This window comes from Thermobia domestica, chromosome 7 (assembly GCF_964235325.1).
Source record: "Thermobia domestica chromosome 7, izTheDome1.hap1.1, whole genome shotgun sequence".
In the NCBI taxonomy this organism is placed as follows: Eukaryota; Metazoa; Arthropoda; class Insecta; order Zygentoma; family Lepismatidae; genus Thermobia; species Thermobia domestica.
In genome coordinates this window covers 94,229,149-94,257,094 of record NC_137460.1, presented here as the reverse complement: position 1 = coordinate 94,257,094, position 27,946 = coordinate 94,229,149, and the positions used below count along the sequence as shown (strand labels likewise).

General features: G+C 35.6%; 1 protein-coding gene across 5 annotated transcripts in view; it reads right to left on the bottom strand.

Annotated features, from left to right (window-relative positions):
- The window catches only part of FIG4 (polyphosphoinositide phosphatase FIG4), a 161,249-nt gene that overhangs the window by 64,678 nt on the left and 68,625 nt on the right, over positions 1 to 27,946 (bottom strand). For all 5 annotated transcript variants that reach the window (XM_081765046.1, XM_081765047.1, XM_081765048.1 and 2 more), the window contains 4 exons: positions 27,292 to 27,490; positions 23,940 to 24,183; positions 19,767 to 19,992; positions 17,893 to 18,028 (listed from right to left, as the gene is read on the bottom strand). In XM_081765046.1, the coding sequence (XP_081621172.1) occupies positions 17,893 to 18,028; positions 19,767 to 19,992; positions 23,940 to 24,183; positions 27,292 to 27,490 (805 nt within the window). The remainder of the gene's footprint in view (positions 1 to 17,892; positions 18,029 to 19,766; positions 19,993 to 23,939; positions 24,184 to 27,291; positions 27,491 to 27,946) is intronic.

The following is a 27,946-nucleotide window of genomic DNA, read 5'->3' as shown; positions in this document are numbered from 1 at the left end:
TCCTTACAAATAATAGCAACAATAATACAACGTATTAAAATCTTAACGATGTCCAAGGGAGACAATGAGAATTTTGGCCTATTATGATTTGAAGCTAATTGAACTTTCATTCTCATTTGTGAAAATTGTATTATATGGAATATGATTACTTATCATCATTAACAGGAGATGGGCAAATATAGTTTTTCAGAGAGAAATGGAAAGTTTCGCCAATAGGGACTGTTGCTGCCCTGATATTTCTGCTTTACTCTAGCAGAATTATAATCATTGATGATATTACCTCTGTCTTATATTAGCATGTTTCATAGTAAAATATATAACACTAAAAATATGCAAAATACAAGTCAATTACATACTATACAGTGGCCCTGGTGGAATGAGTGGTTACGCTCGTCGCATTCTAATCAGTGCTTGGGTTCAATTCCCTGTGGGACACAAGTGGCTCGTGTCTCACGTTAAACTATAGATCCCGTCCTTTGGACGTCATCATAATCCCATAGAAGACAATGGCAAACCACCATGGGCTCACCTTGCCAAGAGATATTCGGTTAAAGATCTACTTTCGGGCAGAACACTCATCATCATATAATGTACATCGTTAGTTGTCTCCATTTTTTAAATTCCGTTTTCTTTCTACATCACTTCAAGTGTAAGACTTTTTTTTTTTTTTTTGCTAGTAACCTCACCTTACGATACGTACAAGTGAGACATCCACCAAAAACAAAAAAAAAAAAAAGAAAAAGAAAGAAAGACAGAAAGGAAAAGAAATAAATAGATGCAGGCACGTGTAATGTTAGATGCGTGGTATTCGCAAAAAAAAAAAAAAAAAAAAAAAAGTTTTTAGTATTTGTTGCCAGGGTAACTCTATTATCACTGGCATGGTACCGTAACTTATCATTTAATATTAGCAATGTCCGTTGACTAAATACTAGCCAGGTTTTTGAAATAATGTTCGAGAAGAGAAACCGAAGTCAAATAGCAGTAATAGGTGAGACAATACTAAGACTGTATCTGCAGCACACCAACAAAATGTACTCAAAATTATAGCCTATTTGTGAGGTCCTAGAAAGGATAATGACTCCAGCTTTCTGAATTTCTCGTAACCTTCTTTAGACCACCTGATTTTCTAGTCAGTAAAGTGTTTTTTCTTTGATTTTCCCTCAGTGATTTCGGTCGCTACTTTGCCTCAGAACCGAGAATATTTATAAAACTAGAATGCCCTTCTGATAAGAATTGTGAACAGGGACGTACGCAGGGGGTGGGTCCTGGGGGTCCGGATCCCCCCGAAATTTCGACTTTTGTATAAATTTAGCCTAAGTTTAGGGGCAATTTTAGGAATTTTGATATAAAATACCCTCATTTTGAGTTTGGACCCCCCGAAATAAATTCCTACGTACGGTACGCTACTGATTGTGAATTATGCGACCACCCCCGCCTATTTTACAATATGCTTTCAAGCTCTTTACTTCTCCTTTCACATAGGCAAAGTATCAAAATACTTATAGTCTTTACTGATGAGTGATAAACATAACAGTGATATACTTGATAAAAGAAAGACAGAATTTTTATGCTGAAGACGTCCAGTTGATAAAAAAAGCCATCAACATTTAGGGTATTCGGTGCACTAAATTACAAATCAAAATCTTAAACTAACAACTTATCTAAAAATTTTATTAAAAATCTACCCAAGTAATGAATGAAAAATTAAGAAGAAAATTCTGTCAATAGTTTCAAAATCTACAAATGACGTTTAACTTTGTCCGTTCCCTCCAGGCAGATAAGTTTTCGCCTCGATTTTTCTTCCTTCTTGCAAAAAGATAAAGGCCGCTCTTCTTCCTTTTCTGAGATGGCATTTTCCTAACGATTACTTTCTTCAAAGCTGCACAAACACACTGCGGAAGCAAAACAAAAACACACTATGCGTTCGCCCTGGAATTCGGAGATTACAAACCTACCAACAGAGGAAAGGATTCCCGAACGTGACATAAGCAGCCGATTTCGAACGAACTGAACTCGTATTTCGCGCCTCCAAGAAGTTGAGTGAGGCAGACTGCAAGAAATAGTATCACTCCGCGCTGACGTCAGAAAGTGGGTGGGTCTATGCTTGCAGCAAACGCCGCCTGTGCTGGCTAGATTTTTTTTAACGTACCATTTTCTTTTTTACGTAATAGTTTTGCTAATATGCATTCAAAATAGATTTTGATTTCAGGGACGTTTAGCAAAAGGTACAGTCTACAAATCCCTGTTTTTACTTTTTCTTTTACGCAACAATTTGTTTCTCTGTTGAAGAGTAATTGATAGACAAGCTGTCAATTCGATATTTTATTAATACTTTTATTAATTAAAGTTATTTTAACACGCTTATTGAAGGAAAGAACTACAGACAACTGTTACATACAATTTAATCTATCTAACAAACAAACAAAAAAAAAAAAAAAAAGAGCACAACGATATCTCACATGATAAGAGAATTAGAGCTAAAATAGATTACCATGGATTTAAATGGCAATAGCGAACTTGGACAGAATGCAATAACTCCTCTTAAAGCAAGTGAACGATGATGGAAGATATGGTGAAATGAACATGCGGAAGGAAATTGGAGTACCCCGAGAAACGACACAGATACGATACGATGGTATCCACCACAAAGTAACTTTGCTGGGGGTCGAACCAGGAACCCCACGTACCACAGACAAGTTGTTTACGACTGTATCACCGTGCCCTCCCACAGTCCCTGAGAGAAGCGGGCAACCAGTTAAGAATAAGTGACGTAGAAAAACTTTCTTACAGTTTCCAAACGAAGGAAACTCTACGAATTCCATATTCTGACCGTTTGTACTGGGTATTGGCTTATCACATACAATATTTACTACACCGATACATTTGTCAGAATCATAGTGCTTCCTCCGAAGTAGGGGCACGGTGGCTTAGTAGTGGAGCGCTTACCAGGATTATCTGGTTTCCTCCTACATTGTCATTTCACGAGTTATTTTCCAATAACTAGCTACCATCTATTATCTGTCTCTATTATTGCATCGGATTTCAGTTTACCATCTCGTCAGTAGCAAATCATATGAGACATGGAGGTACGGATTAACGTGAGATTCGAATCGCATGCGCTCCCACCGGGAATCGGAGCCGGGTCACCTATGCCAAAGTCGCGTACGCTACCACATAGCCATAAGTGTTCTCTCTGTCTTCATTAGACTAGAAGGCATAACATTTCAACGTTATGAACTTCATATAATTTCAGTTCTTCCTCGGTAGAGAATTCTGTACTGAGACAAAGCAGAACAATCAAATATGTGTACAATAAAAGATGACAGTATATAGATAATTTGTTAGTAATTAAGTTCGATCCTGTGGGGGGTCATTGACGGTAATTTTCATTCATTCACATAAAAGACTTACATTTTTAATATAGTGACTAAGTTTATTCTCCGTTTTCGTAGGATCTTTACGAACCCTTCAATTGTCCGTTTTACGTTTCAAAGATGACAGTATGTAGATAATTTGTGAGTAATTTGGTTCGGATTCTATAAGGGGGGGGGGGGCACTGATGGTAATTTCTAGGGATGCGCACGAGACGAGTCGAGACAGGAATTTCCTGACAAAATTCGAGTCGAGACACGGCTCTTCCAATAGAGAAATATACATTTTTCGAGTCGAGACATCACTTTTACAGCACATTTTCGAGACGAGACAGCCACAAATCCTGTCTCGTGCGCATCCCTAGTAATTTCCATTCATTTACATAAGAGAGTTATTATTTTTTTTATATATATATAAATTGTCAATTTTCGTAGGATCTTTACGGATCCTTCAATTGTCCGTTTTGCGTTTGAAAGATGACAGTATGTAGATAATTTGTGAATAATTTGGTTCGATTCTATGGGGGACCACTGACGTAATTTCCATTCATTTGCATATAAGAGTTATTTTTTTTATATATATTGACTCAATTTATTGTCAGTTTGCTTAGGATCTATACGGATCCTTCAATTGTCCGTTTTAAATTTGAAACATGAGAGTATATAGATAATTTGTGAATAATTTGGTTCGATTCTATGGGCGGCCACTGATGGTAATCGCATTCATTTACATAAGAGAGTTATTTTTTTTATATATTGACTCAGTTTATTGTCCGTTTTCGTAGGATCTTTACGAATCCTTCAATTGTCCGTTTTACGTTTGAAAGATGGCCGTACGTGGATAATTTGGGAATAATTTGGTTCGATTCTGTGGAGGCCACTAATGGTAATTCGTATTGTTTTTCGTACAATAGATTTTTTTTTCACTTTTGAATATCTATGTTTTTGTCAGTTTTCTTGCATTTTTTAAAACATATTCAGTTTTCCGTTTTACGCGTCAAAGATAATTATATGCAGATTATTTGTGGTCAATTTGGTTCGATTCGGTAGGGAGTTAACCTAGTTGTGGATGTTAATACCTAATTTAACGAACATATTTTTTTTATCTCTGGCTACCCTGCTTTTCTGATGCTGTGGAGCCGGTAGAAGTCTGCCAAAATCAGCGCGGTGTCATGAGGATGCTTCAATCGAGTGTTTGGCGATGTTTCACGGCAATGAAGCCTTGTTTTTGCATCGATTCACAACCATGGAAGAAACATGAGTCCGTCACTTCACATCTGAGATGAAAGAATAGTCAAAAAAGATTGGAAGGAAAAAATGGACTCCAAAGAAGTTCCATCTGCTGGCCAGGTTGTGACGATAATTTTTGGGAGGTATGCGCGTGAGATAATTTTTATTAGTTATCTTTAAGGAAGAAAAAACAATCAACAGCGAGAATTATGCAAACTTATTGCAGAGTTTGGGTGACGAAATCAAGAAAAAACGGCCGCATTTGGTGAAAAAGAAAGTGTTGTTTCATGAAGACAATGCATCAGTTCACACATCCATTATTGCCATTGGTGCTAATCTAATTTTTTAACAACCAGTTCTCTTTCTCTTTCTTTCTTTCTTTCTTTCTTTCTTTCTTTCTTTCTTTCTCTCTCTCTCTCTCTCTCTATGTATATATATATATATATATATATATATAGGCGCGGATCCAATGGGAGACTATAGCCCCCTCTTGATGCTCAGGTATACACTGGATAAAATAAGCTTCAATCCTGCTTTACACTGGATAAAGCTGCGAACTATGGTTTAGCCCCTCCCTTGATCATATCCTAGATTCGCCACTATATGTATATATAAAGGGAGAGAGAGAGTGGATTGATAGCTAAACAGATAGATATAACTCTCTTAGGAAACAAGCCATACAAGTTAGACAAACGCAAATCTTTTGCTGAAGTAACAAGTGGAGACCTACACAGCATCCTAATATTACAAGGTGGTGTGACGAAACTAGGTAGCACTGCAAATATCTTGGAAACGAATTATCCAAGAAGGATGGTTGTCAAAAAGTATTGGAAAGACCTTAATCCAAGCAATGGATCGAAAATTGTTGATAATGGTATGTATGCGTTTCAAATATAAATAGCCCTTACCACTACATGCATATGATCTCAGTTTTCATTCTTGATATCTGAGCATTTGAGATTAAGGAATAATGCTTATACCTTGTTCTGAGAGAGCATATGTTTAACCCTGTAGCTGTAAGAATGTTTCTTTAAAAAAAAAAAAATTAAAGTAAAATTTACTGTTCTTGGGTATAACTGGGTAAAATTTACTGTTATGTCTGGACATAAAAAACAGTTCTGCGAACTCGAAATATTTTCCAGTTCTAGCGAACCGGCTGAATAGCATCTATGATTATTGCGATGGCAAAAATCAATGAGTTAATGTGGTTACAAAAGTTCGAATTGCTTCCTCACGCACCCTATTCGACAGATTTAGTCCCCTCGGATTATTTTCTCTTTCCAAATATGTAAAAAAATGGCTCGGTGGTATAAGATTTGCCAACAATGAAGAGATGGAGTCTGAGGTTAAAGGTCATTTTCAGGAGCTCCGCAGTTCCCATTATAAACTATTGAATATCACTGGGAAGAGTTTATCGAGCTAAAAGGAAACTATGTTAAGAAATAGTTTTTTTTTTTCTAATTGTTTTCGTTGCTAGATCAGGTACTTTTGGGACTACGCTCGTATATAATAAAGATTAAGAATGTCTATAAATAGGATAATGTATAAATAGGATATATCTATCTGTTTTTTTTTAATAGGATAATGTTCAAAAGGTTTGATCCATACTGTAGAAGCGTATACAGAAAGGACTTTTCAGAACAATTTTGTAATAGGAACTGTAACAGCAAATTTAACGTCGCCACAAGATGTCCGGAAATTAAAGTATCCATAAAGTAAAGTAATCCATATATATATATATATATAGTGAAACCAGGATTATTCCGGAATTGGGTGGCAAGGACACCGCGGAAAACCAAAAGCGCGGAAAACCCAAAAAAGTCTAAAAATGAGGTGCAAACACGAAAGCAAGACATTTCACCGTAAAAACTAAGTTTTATTGTACAAAAAACATAATAAATCTTCTAAAATATGTAGAGTACAGCAAATTACTCTTCCCAATTCCGGTCTTTTGTAGCTTTTATCAGAGTAGAGTTGCACTTCGAAACGTGCAGTGTTGGAAATATGAATTTTTAAAATGCGATTTATTTTTATGTTTTAGAACATACAGTACTTATTTGCATGCAGAGTGTCAGTCAGCAGCGACTACTTATGAAAAATAACTGTGCGCGACTGCAGATTTTTTTTTTTTTTCAATTAATTATTGGGAACTTTTATTTTGCTGGACTAGATTATTTATGTATTTTGTACTGTAGTGCCGAAAACATACTATTAACTAGCAGATTGTTGTTCGCTTTCTCCTAACGGCGAGCGACACTTTCTTTTACACACGAATTACTTGTAATATACTACGATATTAAAAGAAGGGTTACTTTATTTCTCCACATAAGAATCAAGGACGTTGACTCTCCCGATTGTTGGTAGCGACGGTGAAGGAATCACAAAAATATTCCAACTACTGCCCAGGCATACGAGGCTTTATTATTATTATTATTATTATTATTATTATTATTATTATTATTATTATTATTATTCGAACGGGGGCACTAAAATCAAATTTGGTCATAAGCACTTTAAACAGAAGTTGAAATAACATCCTTGACACCTTCACCCTCGCCACCAACCACTGAAAAAGAAGAAGAAAAATCTGAAGATGTCTCTCAGCGAAAATTTGACGCTCAATATTATTTTTTGAATGATCTATAAGAATGCAAAAGTAGGTAATTTTAAATATATTGGTAAGATTGCTCTTCAGTTGCTTTACATTACAATAACAGTACACTAAGCGCTGTCGTGAAGGTTTACTTAAGTAGTTCAATTAATATTATGCAAAATTATGTTGACTTGGATCTCCATATATAGATATATAAATCTTGCGCCTTGTTATGATATAAAAATACAATAATTTTTACTCTTCGTTGATTTCGTAGGATCTATCAACATTGTAAAATTTGATAATATAGAAGCTGTTTATTAAGTAAGTTTACATTTGACAGCTGAGACACGCTTCTCGTGATTATAATGAAGTAGTTCCGAATCGGTCATCGCAGTCTCTGAAGCTTCACAAGTTGTCGATCGCATACTATAAAATTCAAGATGTTGATGTAGTACAACGTATAAACCTAATGTTTCTTTTTTTATGCTCTTCGAGGGGGAAGAGGGATGCTAAAATCTATTATTATCCTAACATTCATCCGACTCCCCCTTAGGAAGGAACTACTTAAAATTCACTATTTTGGTTTATAAATTACCCTGCCTCCTTCATTCGCTTTAATAATTTCTTCATCGGACAACTCCAAAGACATTGTGTTATGAATTTGTACGTTGATTGCCTCGTAATCCTACTCGCGCAATAGTACTACTCGGAAGGTCATAGATTTCAACAATATTTTGTCTTCGAATGTGATCGATATACTCCTTCCGTCTGTTGTTATACTTTAGTTAAATCTATTCGAGCGAGATTTCTTATCTGTTTCAATTTTCTTTGAACTACCTAGATTAATAGGTGTTGACACGTCATTTCAGTTTTAAAGGGAAAAACCGGTTTCCTTGGCAAAATTAATTTTAAAGTGTGATTAATTTATGTTCAGATTTCTTCATATCATGCGCAAGATCGCATAATTCGCTCAGCTGTAATGGTATTGTGCAGTTTATTTAAAAAAGAAAGAAAAAAAAATGAATTTTTCATTGAGGTACAACTTTCAAAATGTAGGACATGTTTACCATTTGTGATCCTGTATCTGAAATGTTTATTTAAGAATAACAGGATAGTTTCCAATTCCAAAGTAGTTTCAGGATAAGAAACAAAAGGAAAACTAAAAACAGAAAGACAAACAGGTACTCTCCTACAAATCAAGAATGTAAAAGTGAAAGGAAGGGCCTAAATAAATTTTCAAAAGAGATATTGAAGGGGTCTTTTGAAAGGGAGATTACGACAGATTCGCATTGACTGTACGCTAAGCTGCTCGTAGTGATCGTCTTGATCACTGGAATCAGGAGCGACAGGATGGCCAAGATATACCTATTGTAAGTTTACCTTATTGTTGTCAGCAATATCTATTCTATCAGAAAACAAACTCTCATATAAACAGAATGGCAGGTCTTCTGCTAATTAAGATTTTGAAATGATAAAATAAATTTTATTGTAAATAATTTTATGGTCAAGGTCATGTAAAAATTAATATTCAATTTCATTTTTGGTGATGGAAGCCATACTTTTTCATAAACGGCTCCTCTGAATTTGTAAGAATTAAAATAAGTAAAAAATAGTTAATATAAAATACAGTTTGACATTTTGGGACACTACACTACCTTGAAATTCGTCTCCTCTTTTTATAATAACTTCATTCTTTCCAACCAAAAAAAAATAGTTACCAAATTAATTAAGAAAAACAATTAAAATGATCTAAGGAGGGACGAAATACAGCCTTTATGGTAGCCCGATACATCACTCCACCGCTACTCATGTCGAGACCACCATCCATGAAAGAATGTTATACTTCTTTATATAATTTTGTTATCGATGGATATATGGTTAGCGTACGCGTCTTTGGCATAGAAGATCTGAGTTCGATTTCCGGAGGGAGCTCATGTGGTTCGGATTCCTCGCTAAACTGTAGGTCCACTTCTTATATGATCTTATATGACCTTGCTACTGAAAGAGACGCTAAACTGAAATCCAACCAACCAATAATTTTGTTATAATGTTTACTCGATAAGAAAATTCAATACGGAATCGATCCTTTGGGATAATTCTAATCGTTCAGGATTTAGGACTAGTGAAATTAGAACTTACGAACACTGTTGCAATTTTGGATAGAAGTAAGGCAGCGGTTGGAATGTATCAAAATGAATGTTCCATTGAACTTAGGTTGTTCAGGAAAGAGAGAGAGAGGGGGACAGAGACAGAGAGAGTTGAAAAGATGTATTTCCAATATATATATATGTTGAATGGAGAGTTCTGCTTGCCCCGTAAGGCCCCTGTCATGGGGCCGTGAGATATCATCCTAAGATTTTAAATGACAAAGTGTATAAATTTATACATCGGGAAAAACAAATATCTTTTATATGTGTTAAAAAAAAGAAAGTGTGGAGCATCATTTACGAAATAGCTTTCATTTAACTTTTGAGTTTTTGCACCGTTGTTGTCAATACAACATGATACAGGTGCAAATACTGCAATACCAAAGCAGATAGCATCTCCTCAGTCTTGGTGAATAGTGTCACATTTCTGTGGGCTGTGAATTACAGTAAAGCCACGATTATCCGCCACGAAAATAAAAGTTTCCGATAATTAATGGCACCAAACGACATAGATTTTATCGCCACTAAAGTTATTTTTTTTTTCATTTTCTAAAAAATTACACAAAGGCAAAACCACTTGGCATAATAGACCTTTGTGGACCTGAGCCGCTCCAACACCATCCGTTAGCGACCGGTAGCCTATCGAAGAATACGCGGTCAGCGCGCTGCGTCACCCTGTCTCTAACAGGCGTATCAGGAACTTTCTAGACCTAGTGACCCTCACGTTTTTTATTCACGTGACTCCCCAGTTTGCCTCACTACGCTGAAATGAAATGAAATGAAATCTTTGAGTTTTACGTCCCACGGTTATGTCGGTTAGGCTAAAGGAGACGGTGATGATGAGTAATGAATGAAATGGTGGAATGAAGAAAGTGGGAGGAAACGGGAGAACCCCGAGAAAACTCACGCACACGGTGTTTGTCCACCACAAAGTTCACTTGGCGGGGGCCGAACCCGGGAGCCCAAGCACCAGAGGCGAACGCTCTACCACTGAGCCACCGCGGCCCCTCCTCACGACGCTGAGTGGATGTCGAAAATTGGGAAGCACCGGCCGGGAATCGAAGCCGGGACCACGCAGACGTGAGTCCAACGCTCTAACTGCTAGACCGGTGTCCCCTCAAGGAAATTATTTTGTTCAGCTTGATGTGCTCTATCGAATTATCGTTGGACACTATTTTACCATACTTAAACAGAAATTATATAAAAGATGGTCATTTTACGGTATATTTCATTCACCACACTATGTACTGTCATATTTCTAGTATCATAATTGAAGTGCTTAATCAGCGTATATTTTAATATCAGTTTCATCTCAATAAGTGGCACAGTCCTCCTATAATACCAATTTTTAGGTTTACAAACAAATTAGTTTTATATCAATTCTCTTGGAGACTACGTACAAGCGTTTACAGTTACACGTACCATTTTGTTTAGCTCAATAAATTATATCGATTGATATGTGTGTCGTCATCTTTGAACATATTTTCCCGTTAAACACTAATATTGTAGAATTTGTCTTGCATAGATATCTCTGTTCATAGCCGCCACGGGATATTTATTTTCTGGGTCACCCTCTTATCTAATATAAATGCGCGGTCTAGGGACCAGACGAGTGAACCGAGAGTTAACAAAATTTGGTCACAAGTACTCTGGTCCAGGTCCCAGATCAAGACGAAGAGTTTTTTTTTTCTTTCTCAAATTTCGAACCAGGGAGTCTCAGAGGGGTGTTTACCTGGACCAGCCTGGGGACCAGACAAGTTGACCGAAAGTTACCAAATTTTGGTCATGATACCTTGGTCCAGCCCCCAGATCAAGGTGGAGTTTTTTTTTTTTTTTTAATTCCAACCAGGAGAGCGTTTTCCGGGACATGTAAAAGTAGTAGAAAATGACCGATATTAGTGTCGAATTCATAGTTTTCGCTATCGCTGAGATCAATGGTGAAACTCCGATTGCATTAACTCCCAAATTTAGACTATTCGGCTACGGGCCGGGGGTCACCGGGGGGGGGGGGGGGTACCGAGACCTGTAAAAATAGCCCAAAATAACCGATATTAGTGTCAAATCCATAATTTTCGCGGTCGCTGAAATGAATGGTGATACTCTCACAGGCGTTGACTTCCAAATACTGCCCCCATGCCAAAAATAGGTATATTCAGCTAGTAAAAAAAAATCCTTTTAGCGCTAATTGTTAAAAAAAAGTATAGAAAAAAGGAGAGGAAGATATCAGTACTCACTGGTAATTACCGTCAAGCTGGCCCAAGGGCCTCATGTGGAAGGATGATTATGGAAGAAGATAACATATACATACACAATAACAATAAAAGACGATAAACATATCACTACGAACTCAATGAACACAGACACTGCTACGAAGGTTCAAATCCATTTATGCCTATGGTTGTGATATGCAATGGACTAGTAAAGGATGCGTAATACTTACTATCTTCCAATGTGACAATCTCGTTGAGTACGGACAACGACTGGTCGCCCACGAACCACAGACACATTTTGGTATACGCACTACTTGATGCATTACTCACGAAATAAAATGTTTAGCGCGTTCGTAAATTGAGCACAGCTATATAAAAATCTCAGTCGAAAATTGAAAATAAAAACAGACAGATATCCTAGCAACTGACGGAGATAACGCCATGGCAACAGGAAATGTTGGTTTCCTGTAAGTTATCTGAAAGGAAATACACATCCTGGAAAGGACTACATTGCACAAGATAACACCAAAAGAAAGTGTGCAATAAATATATATTTCTGGTTGTCACTTCCTGTTATATTAAAATATAATGAATTAACTAAACGCAGGTATAATTTTAAATTTGTGCATGACTACGAATAAGAAACTAATATATCTTGTACATAAATAATAACAACACTCAATGTGTTCTTTATAAATAAATAAATAAATAAATAAATAAATAAAAAATATGGGCCACCGCACTGAACTCGCTCCAATTCCTTAAAGTAAATCAACTAATGCAGCAGAAGCAAATGGAACATTTTCTTGTGGAGTCCGAATATATATATATATATATATATATATATATATATATATATATATATACAGGCGCGGATCCAAGGGAAGGGCTATAGCCCCTCCCTTGATGATCATATCCTGGATCCGCGACTGTATAATATACGTATATATATATATATATATATAGGGTGTTCTAAAAATGGGGTCCACGGACCACAGAGCACTATTCTACAGGTGAAAATAAAGCCAAAATATTACATGATGAAATGCCCCCGGTGCCTCCTTCAACCGCTATGAGGAATCAAAATTTCACTATGTGGCAACATCGCACATTAACTTGGAACCATTAGCATTGTTCTTCAAATCCATCAAACAGTTACATCGATTGTTAAGGTAATAAGTGGTACTAGTGCCAACGTCTATTGACTTTAACTGTGATTTGGCACAGCGGCGCAAATTTGTCTTAAACATTGGAGGGGATGACTAAGGCGGGAGACGGGGAACATCGATTCTTTCTTTTTAAGCAATAAAAACTAACTAACTCTATGGCCTATGGAACCCGGAGGTTCAGTGCCGCGTTCACAAAAGCTCTCCACTGACTTCTATCCTTAGCTAATTGGATCCAGTTTCTACTTTGTATTCCTATCTCTGCGAGATCCATCTTAATATTATCCTCCCATCTGCGCCTAGGTCTTCCTAATGGTCGTTTTCCTATGGGTCTACCAGTCAAGACTTTGAAAGCGTTTCTACTTTCTTCCATTCTAGCTACATGACCTGCCCACCTAAGCCTCCTAGACTTGACGACCCTAACAATGTTGGGTAAACCGTATAAACTATGTAGTTCCTCGTTATGAAGCAATACTCAAAATATTTATGAAGTTGAAAAATAATGTTGTGAGGATCAGGGGAACAAAGTTCCCTTCAACACTGGGAAGCGGGGAGATTTGAGGCTTATTCTGGAGGACATCAAATTCATCTCCCTCTCCTTTGCAGCAATCGGATACCCTTTGTAGCAATTGGATACAAATCATCACGTTTCACCCCAAAAACATATTTCAAATCGGATTATTGGGGGGGGGACAGTCCCCCAGTTCCAATATTGGAGGGGACATGTCCCCCTCATCCCCTCAGTAATGGATTGGTAGAACCTAATCTATGGTTCTTTATCTGCGACGTTGCCATATAATACAATTGGCGGTTTCTGACGAGAACCCGAATGCTATACACACACACATATATATATATATATATATATATATATATATATATATATATATATATATTGTTTTATTTTGACCTGTAGAGTAGTGCTCTGTGGTCCGTAGGCGCCATTTTAAGAACACTCCATATATATAAAGTGTTTTCCGGAAAACTTTGTCCGAAGAGAACTCATTCCCAAAAGTAAATTAACCCTTGTAAATATTTTCATAAGAAATGACTTATGCCATGTTTGAAAGTTATTAATGGAATATTTGTCTATACAGTAAACAAAATCACGTGAAACACAGGATATACAAATATATAGGTATTTTAGGATATACAGATAAGCAAAATACATTCGAATGAATTGCACCTAATTGTCTGCGATACCTTAGACATGCTTTAATAGGTTAACTCACGTTCCAACGAATGGCAAAGTAAAAGTACAATATCCAAGTTAATTGAACATTATATGTCAAGTAGAAGTGAAAGAAAGAGATTTTTCCTCTTCCAACAGATTTATGGGAATTTTAATTACATACAAGGAGATAGACTATCGAACAAAACACTGTAATGAGCATCAAGCATCAAAACACTGTAATGTGGCATACATAAGAGCACTTAATACCATATTAGACAGACGCAAGATTCTGTAAATATTATGTATCTCCCCCCTTGAATTCCTTCCTTGGATCTTTCTTGAATAATTTCAAGTGTTTAATTTAATGACAAAGAACTGATAAAACACACAACATAAGAGGAAGAGGAATCATTATTACCAATTAAAACAATTAAAGTGAAGTGGTCTATTTTTTTCTAGTTTGAGACTGATTGTTGATGTGTTTGAGTGAACTATTACTAACATCAACAACTAAATTAAAAGACCAAAAATTGATTTGATAATCAGCTCTAATCATTCCAACTCTGGCAAACCTTCAGAATATATTTGAAATTGGAAATAGGCTGTACTCAGTCATTGTTGAAACTTGAAGTCCATCTCCCTCTTGGCTCTTCTAATTACGTTCGTCTCCTCCTTAGTATATCAAACACAAACCTATGAGATTTTTTTTTTTTTAACTTCCTTATACAGTGGTACATTTCTGAATAAATTTTTATTCGACCTCCAAACACTATCTCGGTACACAAATGTTTTGTACACACGCGGTTTTGGCACCATCTTTTCGGCTAGCTGACAGCAACAGGTGTACTCAGGTTTGCGTGCTATGAATATTGTTATCCTTGAGCTGTTCTTGATACTTTGTTTTTACTAAATTAATTTTCATTATGGCTCTATCATCTACTATCACTAATGTCCGGATTTGTATGTAATTACATATTTTTTCCTTCATATGTAGGTTCGTCAAATCCTTAAATGTTTGTGATTCACACCTGTAGGGTGCTTCAACTCAAGTTTCACACTACATATTTTTACATATTTTGACCAATATTACGTATTTCTATGGTTTCTACATTTTTTTTTTTTTTTTTTTTTACACAAAACTGTCTTAAAATTTTGCGTTTACTGAAATTTTAATTTAAAATTAAAAAAAAAACTCTCCAACTGTGCAAGGCTTGCATGTAGATTCAATTTTGTCATGTCTATCTTTTCGTTTCTTTACCGAAAGAGAAATCTATCTCTCTCTCTCTCTCTTTTTTTTTTTTTTTTTTTAACTTGTCAAGCCATGTTTCGCAGAATTTTCGCCGATAACAAAAGAAATATAAGAAAAAAACAAGTAAAAATCCTCCCTCCGGGGTACATTAGCAGCGCCCTTTATTCTCAACTCTGGAGGAAGACAGATCATGTGCCTGACAGGCGACTGGCCAGGAAATTCCTAAAATGAAGTCTATTTGATTGTTATCGGAGGTCGGACGGGAGAAAAGATGAAAGCAAATCCTGCAATTCAAGTTAAAACTGTATGCTAGTGTGCTTCCAGGAATTTACTCCAAGAATTCGTTCCAAGAAGCTGGCGACAATGGTAATATCATAGCAGGTAACCTACGCTTTCAAAGAACTTCGCTTGTTCAACTGAATGACAGGAGGACAGTACTTTAGTATTGCAGTTGCAAAACGCACGTGTTCTGTATTGACCGTCGAAGTTAGAAATGGCTCCGGTTGTCTCAACTTTATCCGCGAAATTGCGGTCATGGGCAACTATCGATGATGCGTTTACTACGGACGGCAAAGTGGTGTTGTGCCAAGTGTGTGATAAAAAAAATGGATGTTCAATGAAATCTCAGTTAGAACATATACGAAGTGCACTCCATGCAAGAAATAAAAATTTGCAAACTGAAAAAAAAAAAAAAAAAAAAAAAAGGACTCTCGACACAAATGCATCAAGATACTTCAGTGAGTGAGTTTTTCAAAGACTTGTGCCACGTAATGATAGCAGCAAACATTCCTTGGAACAAAGTTCAAGTGCCAAAATACCGTGCTTTTCTGGAGAAGTACTGCGGGTGTCGAATTCCTGACGAATCCACTCTTCAAAAGTGTTATCTCGAAGTTTTTTATAGGGAAGCTATAGATACCATTACAGCAGAAATAGGTAGTTCATATATTTGAATTTCTGTGGACGAAACAACAGACGTTTTGGGACGTTATGTAGCATATTTAGTGACTGGAAAGTTAAGTAAAGATGCTCTATCTAAATCCTATCTTATTGCGAGTAAATTGCTAGAACGCACGAATCATTCCACGATTGCTCGCTTTGTAAACGATGGTCTTAAAGTGTTGTGGGCGGGAGGAGTTCAGGAAGGAAAAGTCTTTGTTTTCTATAAGACAGTGTAGCGTACATGTTAAAAGCGGCTAGAGCACTTACAGTTTTTACCCTCACTTAATTCATTTCACCTATATGGCCCATGCTCTTCAGCGTGTTGCTGAAGAGGTGAGAGACAACTTTTGCGAAGTAAATCAACTAGTTTCCTCCACGAAAAAAAATGTTTGTTAAGGCGCCACAACGTGTTCAAGTTTACAGAGATCAACTGCCAGACGTGCCACTTCCTCCGGAGCCTGTACTAACGCGATGGAGCACTTGAATACAGGCAGTACATTTCTACAATGAACATTTTCAAAAAATTAAGCCTGTTGTTCACTCATTTCCATCGGAGTCTGCTGTGTCAGTTGGCATTGCTCAGAAACTGTTTAATGACTCAAAAGTAGCGTGTAATATCGCATACATAGACAGCTACTTTCGTTGGCTACCTATAAGCATTAAAAAGCTAGAGACTGTTGGGCGGACTCTTCCGGAATCCATGCAAATCATAGAGGATGCAAAGAGACTGATGCAAGGTGTGTGGAGATGTAGGAGAAAAAGTTCAAAAGAAACTAAATGCAATGCTGGAAAGAAATCCGGGTTACGACAGCCTATTGGCAGTGTGTGAGATTCTCAGTGGTGAAACAAGAACCCCCGTGAAGATATTTCCCCCAACTACATCCCCCTGTTGAAATACGCTCCTGTTACCTCATGTAATGTGGAGAGATCATTCTCTGCATACAAGAATATTTTATCCGATCGCCGACAAAATTTTACTTCTGATAATTTGGAAATGTACCTTGTAACCCATTGTGCAACAACACACAGTTGAACTGCAGGCACATCTTTTGTAAGTACTTTATTTCAAATTAAAAATGTTCATTAGTGGAAATATTCTTCAATTTTGGTTCAGCTGGTATTGTATAAAAGATATACGACTGCTTTTCCCTGCATGAAATAAATATATATAAAACAATACATTTCGTCTTAAGTTGCTTTTAGTATTTAAATTTGTATTGCGTATAATTCATTTCAAGATTGGGCCGTGGTGACGGATTCGCATTTAGTGTAAAAGGTTCTAGATTTGAAACGGGACTACACCACACCACATGAGATTTCTGACGTACAAATGCCATATGCATTGCTTTTTTCGAGGCTTTCCTGTTTCTCTCTAGCCGATTCACATCTTCCTTCATTCGCGTCTGATTATCCTGCAATCAGTCACGTTAGCGACGTATGGCTGTCTCAGCTGTTCAAGCATTTCGATTTACGAACAACGTTTATAGCGCGCGGTATGCTGTACAACTTCTATTTCTGTGACGCTATATTGGTATGTATATCTTACCATGCAAATGGTTTACGATTTTTATAGATCATACGAATTCAGGAATTTGTTGATCAGAGCATGAGTGAAGATTTACTTTTTTGCAAACGTTCGTATCCTGCCAAATGCTGCACTGTAACATTCTTCTCAAATAGGAGTGTTTTTTATTAGACAAAATTAAAATATACCCACATTCTCTACCTCAAATCTCCTATGTTTCTGCAACATGATTTTTATCTCAAATTTTAATATAGCGTTAAGATTAACACTGAACATGTAACATACCTCTTCCTTTTAGGCTTTCCAACAGCTAAAGAATGATGCAAATAATAATCTGTTACCATCTCCCACAGTGGAGGTTTATTCTCCTCTGGTACGAACAACCCTAGAAACAAGTTCATTGTATGCTGCTTTTCAGCATCTGAAACACAAAAAGAGAAACAATACATTTAACCTCAAACTGACGCACAGTAACTCAAAAGATAGCTATTTCCTTGAATTGTTCATTGTTTATCAATAAGTTAGCGCAACGGTTTTCAAACTGCGGTCTATGGATCACTAGTAGTTCTCGAGATCTGCTTTTGAGATCATTTTAGATTGCAATTTAGCTTATACAGATACATTATTATAAAATATTCATGACAACTTTCATTTAATACAAAGAAAAAAGTATTTCTATTACCCTCAGTATAAAATTACGGGAAACTGATGAATACTATTCTAAAAACTATAAGTGAATGGTGCTCGAAACTGAAAAAGAGTCATAAATTTCAAGCAAGAATAGGATGTTTCCCAGAACATTCTGATAAATAAAAGTGATTCTGACTTAAAAACACTTTGAGATACGCTGAGTTAATTTAAAGTTCTCACTGTCCAAGTGTCTACTACAGAAAAATGCACCAGATAATTCATTCTGAAGATATCAATCACAGTTGACCAAGTAAAGGAATACATAATTTTAGAGTCTACAGTATAAGTAAAATAATAATAATGATAAACCCTCTGATTTTTAATTTTTTTCTTAAATTAACATCATAAAGATCAAAATAATACTTGAATCATGAAGGTATAGTAGTTTGAAAAGAGCAATTGATATCTTCGGAAAAATATTTTTCACTGAGAATTAAAGGCTGCAAAAGATGAAACTAAATTGCTTACGGAAATTTTAACCCTGTATTTCTTATTATTGGTTTACACTTCTTGAATTACCCACACCAAGAGATGCAAAAAAGAATGTTAATTTGAAGCATTATTTTTGTTGCAACTTTTGAACAAGTTGTGTAAAATAGTGTAAAATAATACAGTAGACTTTCGGTAATTCGACCTGTGCTACTCCGATCCATTTAGCAATCTAGTGGCCTCTTAGCGATCGGAGAAGGCTGTAAATCTCTCAGCACCGGAATAGTTAGCATACAGCCGGATTACAGTGAGTATTCTATATAGATTTGAAGATCAGAGTTTATATTCTTGTTTCGTTTATATTTTCGTAATAAAAAAAAAAATACGTACCATAAATATAGAGCAGTTTATGTTATTTAAAATGCATTTGATTAAACAACCATCTTCTGATCCTACGATTTCGATAATCCAGTACAATCTAGCTGCCGGATTAGTGAAAGTCTACTGTAATTTCACATAACATTGACAGAGGTTAAGTATAAGAGAAAACGATCAAGAACCAAACAACATTATTGATCCATCAAACTTGAATGTTCTTTTTTACATATACACATGAGCTACAATGTTGAGTCATGATACTCAGAAGCAAGAATATATTTTTTTCTCACATGGGACCTAATGCAGGATCAATCCGAGAATCTTTCTCTTCCAACTATCAATGTATAAATGACAGTTAGAAGGCAAGAAAAGAAGGTTCTATATTGAAATATTCACATAGGTTTAATGTTATTGCTTTTTCAATAAACTCCGATTTGGACTCTTCAGATACTGCTACTGGATTAATCACTGTTTTCTTTTGCATCAGAAAATATTAGAAAGAAAAAAAATACTCCGCTTTAAATTTGTATCTTAAATAAACAGATGCATTTTATAACAACAGTGAAGGCAATATGGACGTTTAAGAAACCTTTCCAAACAAAACTGTCAAAACAGTGCTGGCAATATGTTTTGCAGCCTGACAAGGCTTTACAGACACTAACCTGAAAACGTGTTCCTATAATAACGGTTGAGTGTTTGCATAATATCATTTCCTTGCGACGTCCAAGGAGCTATTTTTCTGTACGTTTTGATGCGATGAACTAACTGTGAGCCACCATACTGCAGCGCAAGTGTATCACCATGATCTTCATACAATTCTTCCAACATTCGAACACAATCAGAGTCAAACTCAAGTTTAGGTGAATCCAACACTCCCAAAGCACATAACTAGACACATAATAGAGCAGAAATATTAATTTTGATATCCAAAATGCCTAATAATTACAAAATGAACTAAATAAATGAAAGTTACTACAAATGACTAGAGATGCAAAAAAGCCGGCTTTTTTGAATCGATGGTTTTTTTCACATAAAAAGCCGGCTTTTTTGGAAAAAAACCGAGAATTTTGGAAATTTTGGCTTTTTTCAACTTCATGATTTTTCTATCTAAATAGCTTTCTTATAGTATATTCTATAGTTAGATAATAATTCCATGACCTGAATGTGATATTTCGCTCTGAAATTCACCATCAAGATGGATGGAGCACATATTTTACGAATTAAAGCTAACATGAAGAATGTAGTATTTGAGGGCAATTTTACAGGTTATTTAACTTTATTTTAACTTTTGAGTTATCGACATTTTTTTTCCTTCTCTAGATCATTTTAGTTTGTCATCCGTGTTTCATTTCTAAGAGCTTAGTACTCCAGCTTCTAGCACGAAAGTTAAACTTACGTTTTTCTATATATCCGTCAAAGCATACGTTTTTCAATATGTTCGTCAAACCGTATTTGCACATTTCTGTTATACTGTAGTTGTGCAATGATTTAGCAATAATTTTCCAGATACAACCTTGAATACCAATTTATACAAATAATCAATAGCGGATTTAGAAAAGTACTTTGGGAGGGGTTTCTCTGATTTTTTCGTTTTCTAAAAAGTCCTAATTTTATTTGGGAGGTGCTTGAAGTTTATGAGTACAGGCATAACTAATATTTCGTTTCGTTTATATGTTTAGCAATAATCTTCCGGATACAACCTTGAAGATCATTTTATACTGAGAATCAGTGGCGAATTTAAAAAAGTGTTTTGGGAGGGGTTTTCTTACTACTAATGTTTAGTTTTTCTAAACATTCGTAATTTTTATTTGACGGGAGCTTAAAGTTTATGAGTAAAGGCATAACTAATAAATATTTCGTTCGTTTTAGACATTCCACAACTTTGGAGAACAGGCTTCAGTCCGAAAGACCGATCCTCTAACCTTCGCAAAACCGTCACTGCTGGTAATTAGTAATAATAACGATTTAAAAACAATAAGAAAGGAAGTCGGCCAACTCCTACACTCCTAGTCGGCCAGTACACGCACTATTTCTACATTCTCAGATGGAATGAAGGAAGGCTTTGTCAGAATGGTCGAATGCTGGGTTGAATCCCGGACTTCCCGATAGAAGCGCAAAAGCCAACCACTCAGTCACGTTTGTTGAGCAGTTGTATTTAGCTTAACTTAAATATATTCCGTAGTCTTTTTTTTTTTTTTTTTTTTTTTTTTTGTTCCGTAATGATATGTTGAATCCCTCTTGTTAAAAATTCAGAAAACTTGAGGACTGGGTAAACTGTGATGGTGGTCAAGGGCGCCCATGTTGTGGTTTCCAAGGAGGGGAAGTATAAGCGACGTTTCAAAAATAGTTTCAAATTTTGCTGTAACTAATGTAAAAATCCTATTGGATTTTCAATATTCTGAAGTACATTTTCCTCTAGGGGGGGGCAAGCGCCCCCTTAACCCCCCTGATGGGCGCCCTTGATGGTGGTTATAAAAAACTTGACTGTAGAATTTCAAGAATATGCAGTATGTGCAGCCTTTAATTGTATCATACAAATCTAAGTATTTCTCTTATGTTTTATTTTAATTTTATTTTGTTTCAAAAAGAGGGTATGGAATATTTTGAAGTAAAAATACTACATACAATTTTGCTAGTTATTTGTGTATTTTTTGAAAGAAGTTTTTACTCTTAGGGTTGGCTCGTTTACACCAGCTGTTTTTTTTTTAAAAAAATAACTGGTTTAAACTAAAAAAATTAAAAGAACAAAAATGCGAATCGCGTGAACTTCATAGTGACGTTTCACATGTCAAACCATCTGCATTAGTCTTATTTCCTTTTCACCTTTTAATCAAGGTGTCCCATGTTCAATTGTCGGTCGAACCACAACCCTTCTTTCATGTGTAAACCAAGTACTCTTTCGGATGTCACTTTAAGCGAAAGTCTTCTCCTTGATAACCTCGGTATTACGTAAGGATGTTAAGCCTAAACATACAAAACGAAACCAAATTATATATTTCTGCATGCCTGTTGTTTTATAAAGAAGCGAAGGTTGCTTAAATATATTGATTAAAATTGGTAAAATTTATCGATTGCCTACTTAGCTTCCAACATTAGCTTGGATTGGACTTTCAATGATACCTACATACTAAATTTGTAATTTAATACCTCAGTTTTAGAAAAATAAACACACTGCTGAACAAGACTGCACTTATTTAATATAAAAACACATTTACACGTGACGTTTCGATCTTCTATCCAAGATCCTCATCAGACGTACACTCACGTCTGATGAGGATCTTGGATAGAAGATCGAAACGTCACGTGTAAATGTGTTTTTATATTAAATAAGTGCAGTCTTGTTCAGCAGTGTGTTTATTTTTCTGATTTTATTCTCAAGACGTTGACTATGATTGTGTGTTACTCAGTTTTAGCGTACTGATTATAATACGTTGACCTTTAAATTTTACATGCAAATTAAATTTTACAGGATTTTCCCGTTATTGTTTTACATTTAAAAGAATGACGGGATTTTCCCGATGGCTAGGGCGGGAGTTTCTCAATTTAAGAAATTTACTGACCGGACTTCTTTAAGCTTATGGGACCTCTTCCAGCATAACCCCGTTGTTGAATAATAACACCAAGGCGAAACAAACTTATTTCTGTGAATATGTAATACAAATACATAAAGCAAAATATCTAAATCAAGAAACCTGGTTTAAACCCCAAAAAAGCCTGGTTTAAACTGCCCCCCCAAAACGGGTTTTTGGCATTTTCAAAAACAACCATGGTTCTTGCCAACTCTGCTTACTTTTGTATATAGGAGGTTAAAATGTGTTTATTATATACATTGGTTAATCCTTTGGAATTCATAATGTAAAAATGTTGAAGTAAAATTGTTTAAAATATCTTTTCGAAATTCATGGTTTACTTTCGAGGTTTTATATTATTATCGGCATCAACCACTAATTAAATGACTTTCTGTGTTATAGAGAAGCGAAACAAAGTCTGCTTTATCGATTTAAAGCAGAATTTTGAAAAAAGCTCAAAATTTCCCAAGCAAAAAAGCAAAGCAGAAAAAACCGAGTTTTTTTCCAAAAAAGCCGGTTTTTTTCCGAGCCCTTGCATCTCTACAAATGACAGAGATCTGGAGGAAATAGAAGTATCAAAATAAAAGGCATTTATATAATTACTAAGTTGATGATTATAATTAAGACATACTATTAAATTTGCTTTGTATAAATATCTTAAACTCTTTTCATAGTGCTTTCCACACAATACTTTGTTGAAGATTCACCGTAAATATATTAACTCAAGCGTGGTATTTACATTTGTGTATTCAAGAAAGAAACCACCATTACCAACTTGAACTCAAGTGGACAAATTATTACACATTCAATAGTATTAGTGATTGTTGTTTGTAAGTGAAATTAAAATATTAACATACGAGTTCAGGATGTGAAAAGAATTTCACACAAATTCCCTGCTTTTAACCGACATTTAATTTCCTTGTGATAACGGTCTGTTAATGTTGATCCTTGATATCTGAAAATGTTCACTTTGTCGAAAGTATTACTTGATATTTCAACGTATTCTTAATTTACAGTACGATGATCAGGGTGAATTTCCATTTCCATACTCGTCAAGTTTCAAACTTAAAATAATTTTTGGGCAGTCTCTTCATGTCGGTTAAAATTAACAGCTCTATGTTTTAAACAATATTTGATTATATCGTTCGAGACAAAATACCAAAAAATTAGGTTTTTATTCGTCTTAGTTGAAAATTTATTAAGATTTTTTTATATATATATAATAGTTTATGTAGTAATCCTAAAAGTACAATTTGAATGTTTTACCTGAAAACCCAAAGCACATTTGCCAAGAGCAAATTGTGCTGTGTTAGTCCGATCTAGACAATCGACACAATTCACTCTAATTACTCCTGTTTGGATACAACCCTGTTGCTCACTGCCCGGAGCCTTCCCGACAGACACTTCTTTGGACTGATTATAGTATGCTTTATGATTGTGGAAGATGCCAGTTTTACTCACAACACTATAAGCTATGTCTCCCAATCTAGCCATTACATTGGCTTCTTTCCTGCAAAAGAGAAAATATAAAAATTATCACTGGCATTTACTTCGTAACTTAAATAATAACGAGAAAAATAATGATTTAAAAATTTAGCACCTCCTGCAAGAATTCTTTCATATCATATTCAATTCTTTGAATCGAAATTGAAATCGAAATCTATTGTCTGTTCATTGTGGCGTGAATTGACGTTGATTAGTGTTAAAAAAAAAAAAGAAAAGAAAAGAAAGGAAAAAAAGAAAGAAAGATAGAGAGACAGAATAAAAGAAATATATTTATGCTTGTGACGGTATACTGTAGATACGTGACGTTGGTTCACTTACTTGCCGCTTATCTATGCTATTAGTCGTTCTTCAGATACAAGCTACTTCTACCTGCCATCTGGCGGGAAAACTGTAAAGGTTCTGAGGCCATGCACGATACGTCAGTTCAGTGTTGAAAATAGGCTGGGTTGCAACTTGAAAATTGTGTTCTAACTTATAAAATGCAGCTTTTTATACATTTTGGTATTTGGCATTTTAAAGATGAAAAGGTAGAATTACTTCGTATAAGAAGGGCTACGTTATTAGAAATAGAGTGCGAAATTTGAACCTATTCTTTTTCTCATGTTAAAGTATGAAGTAAAACTACTGAATAAGTGAAATATGCGTGGAAACAAAATAAAAGTTGTGTGGTGCATTTGACCAAATATTACTTGAGATGGTAAGGCTTGTGTAGTGATATTGTGCATAGGACAAAAGGTTTTCTAATCTTTAATTTAAATCCAAGTACAGTAATTACTTTGATAAGAGATAACGTTTTAAACTTGTTTTCTTTTTACCATTTTGAAATGAGAGGATATGAAATTAGTTCAGCTATTCACTAAGTATTGACCCAATGCATTTTATCAATATCTTTTGTAAACTTATAAGCACTTCGGAAATAAACCTCCTTACGAATTAAAATGCATTACAATGAAAACACAGAACCATATTCCAAAAATCCTTTCATTTGTGGTTTAAGTTACCATCACAAGAAACTCCGATAAAATCGAAACTAGTGGGGAAAAAAAGTTGGAATTATGCGTGCGTCTTAAATGAATTTTCCATTGTATCGTTGAACCAATTGTGGCTCCACCAATATGATTATCCACTGTACAAGCGAAAAGCAAAAGATAATGCGCAGCTGCAGAACGTAACTTTGTTACACATCGTTAACGGAAAACACAGATACGTTTTAAGTTTGAAACTGCCAATTAAAATACAAGCATTCAATCACATCTGAAATTGTTTTAAATGTCATTTTTAAGGTTTTAAAATCTCAATCCTAGCATATCAAAATTTCCTGACTCTCAGCAGAATTCCTTGACTTTTCTCTGTTTTCTCAAATTCTCTGACATTTCCCGGTTTTCCAAGTTTGTCACAACCCTGGATAAACTTCAACATACTTATGAGTACAGAAAAATTTTACTTACTTATTTATTTGATATCAATTATTAAGGACAAAGTTTAAAACAAATACATAGTTAAGACTGATTTTATAATCTTTGAAATGATCATCTTTCATTTGGGAAGAACTAAGATTCCAGAGACAGAGAAAAGAAAGAAAAAAATATATAATGTATTTAAATAGCAATTTTAGCAAATTACCAATAACAATTAAACAGTAGTTTGGTCGTCAAGTTCGAATCTACCAACTTCTTGTACAGTGTTTAGGAAGAAGTTTATATATATCACTTTTGTGATCCTACGGCGTAACTACGAATTATGTATTTTCAGCCCTCTGCTTTAGTACATCGAATACTAGTGTCGTGGTGATGAATATAGTTGTTCTCGGGCTACCAAGCAGACGAAATGCACACTATCCAATGATTTGTGAACTGACAATATTATTCTCATCAAGGTATAGTATGGCAGAATGGGACAAAGACACTCGTTATTTATGGCCCAGTATGAAAAAAATGCGAAACGTCTCATCCACGAACCACCTTCCTGGTTGTTAGCTCAAGAATAAGTATATTCAAACCTATAAAGTTTCGAATACGAAATTACAAAAAAATATAGCACTTCTGTCCAAATACACAAAGGACGGACATGAGCGGAAAAATCAACTACGCATCTTTCTATTTGGTCTTCAAACTTTCTTTTCTCTATATATTTTGCCTTTCCTTTCTAATGAAGTATTCTAACGAAAGCGCTTATAGTCTACTTCTTCAATATGTATGATTATATTTCACTATTTTCTGCTATTGATTCACATTATATATACACACGCCATGGTGTTTGTAGCTGGATTTACGTAAGTCGTATAACATTTATCCAGTCCTGTATTTATGCATGGGTACAGAGCCCCACACCCAGAATGGCATATTTTAGGAGTGCATATTTAAAAAGAAAAAAAAAAAGTTGATATTAAAATATGGTATGCGAAAAACAAGGGTTGTCTACAAGATAAAATTTTAAGGAAGTTCTACACCGTACTGTAAACAATGTTGGTACACACAGCGTGACCTAGTTTTCTTGTTACGACGCTACTCACGCTAGAAGGAGCTGAGGCTGCTGCTTATTGGCTGTAGTGTAATTCGTGCGTTTGGTTCTGTATGCCCTGCTGAGGGCTCAATGCGAGTGAAAGCGGCAGTATTTTCTTGGCCTATACTGAATATGAACAAATAAGGGAGAAGAGGCGCAAAATTTTCTTGGGGCCAGAGACATAAAATACCCAAATAGGATTAGGATTAAGAATTAGATTTCTGGGCTTTCGGCATTTATGGCTGTTATCCCGCCTTACATATGAGGGATGACGTCCCTTGCCGATCACACACTGCTCGGAGAATTCATGAGAAAGCAAGGAAGCGGTCCGGAACCTGTATGTTAGGTACCATCCCGGCATCTGCCTGGTGTGAATGAGGAAAACCCAGAAAAAGCTTACCCAGGATGGCTGGAGTGAAAAGGCTGTTACATCTTTTTAACCGAGTGTCCCCCACCGGAAATCGAAGCCAGGACCACTCAAATACCCAAATAGGTTTTGCATTTGCCGTAGACATAATGAGCACCTGAATTCACAATTTTTGAAATACGGTGTAAACAGAATTATTGTTATTAAAATTTATTATAGAAGACAGAAAATGTTAATACTTACGCCTTGTTCATTCTTGCCATGTCAAAACTTATGTACTGTATCTTGTGTTCAGGTGGAAGAAACTGGTTAAGATAATCGACTGCTATCATAAAATCTTCACTCAAAATGCTCTCATGCTTTTTCTTCTCGCGTTTCTTCACTAAATTTAAGATAATAATTGGAGATCCATATCTTCGGAGTAACTGGTTAAAATGTTCACCTGTAATGTCAAAATATTACATATTATTATTTAAACTAATACTTATCTAGACTTTCTAGAAAACTATAGCTAAACTACTAATAAATAAAGCTGTTCCTGAGTCATAACCCACAATACGACACTATAGTTGTCATTTACGAATTACTTTGACCTTGACTGCTCCGTGGCGTAATTAGCCTCCATGGCATCTATATGTACAAGCTACTTAGAAAGCTCATACGGTAATGGAAAGAAAGAATAGTTGTCACACTAGTCAAAACATGGTCACATACACAAAGCTGGGATTTCCTATTACTCTGATATACAACAGGAGAACGGATTCCAGTATAAAAATAATGTCTCTGTCATGGGCGGCGAGCAGGGGGGGGGGGCAAAGAGGGCAGTTTCTCCCCCCCACTTTTTTTGAAGTGACCCATTGATGTATATAGTTTCACATGGAAATGTAAAATTATTGTA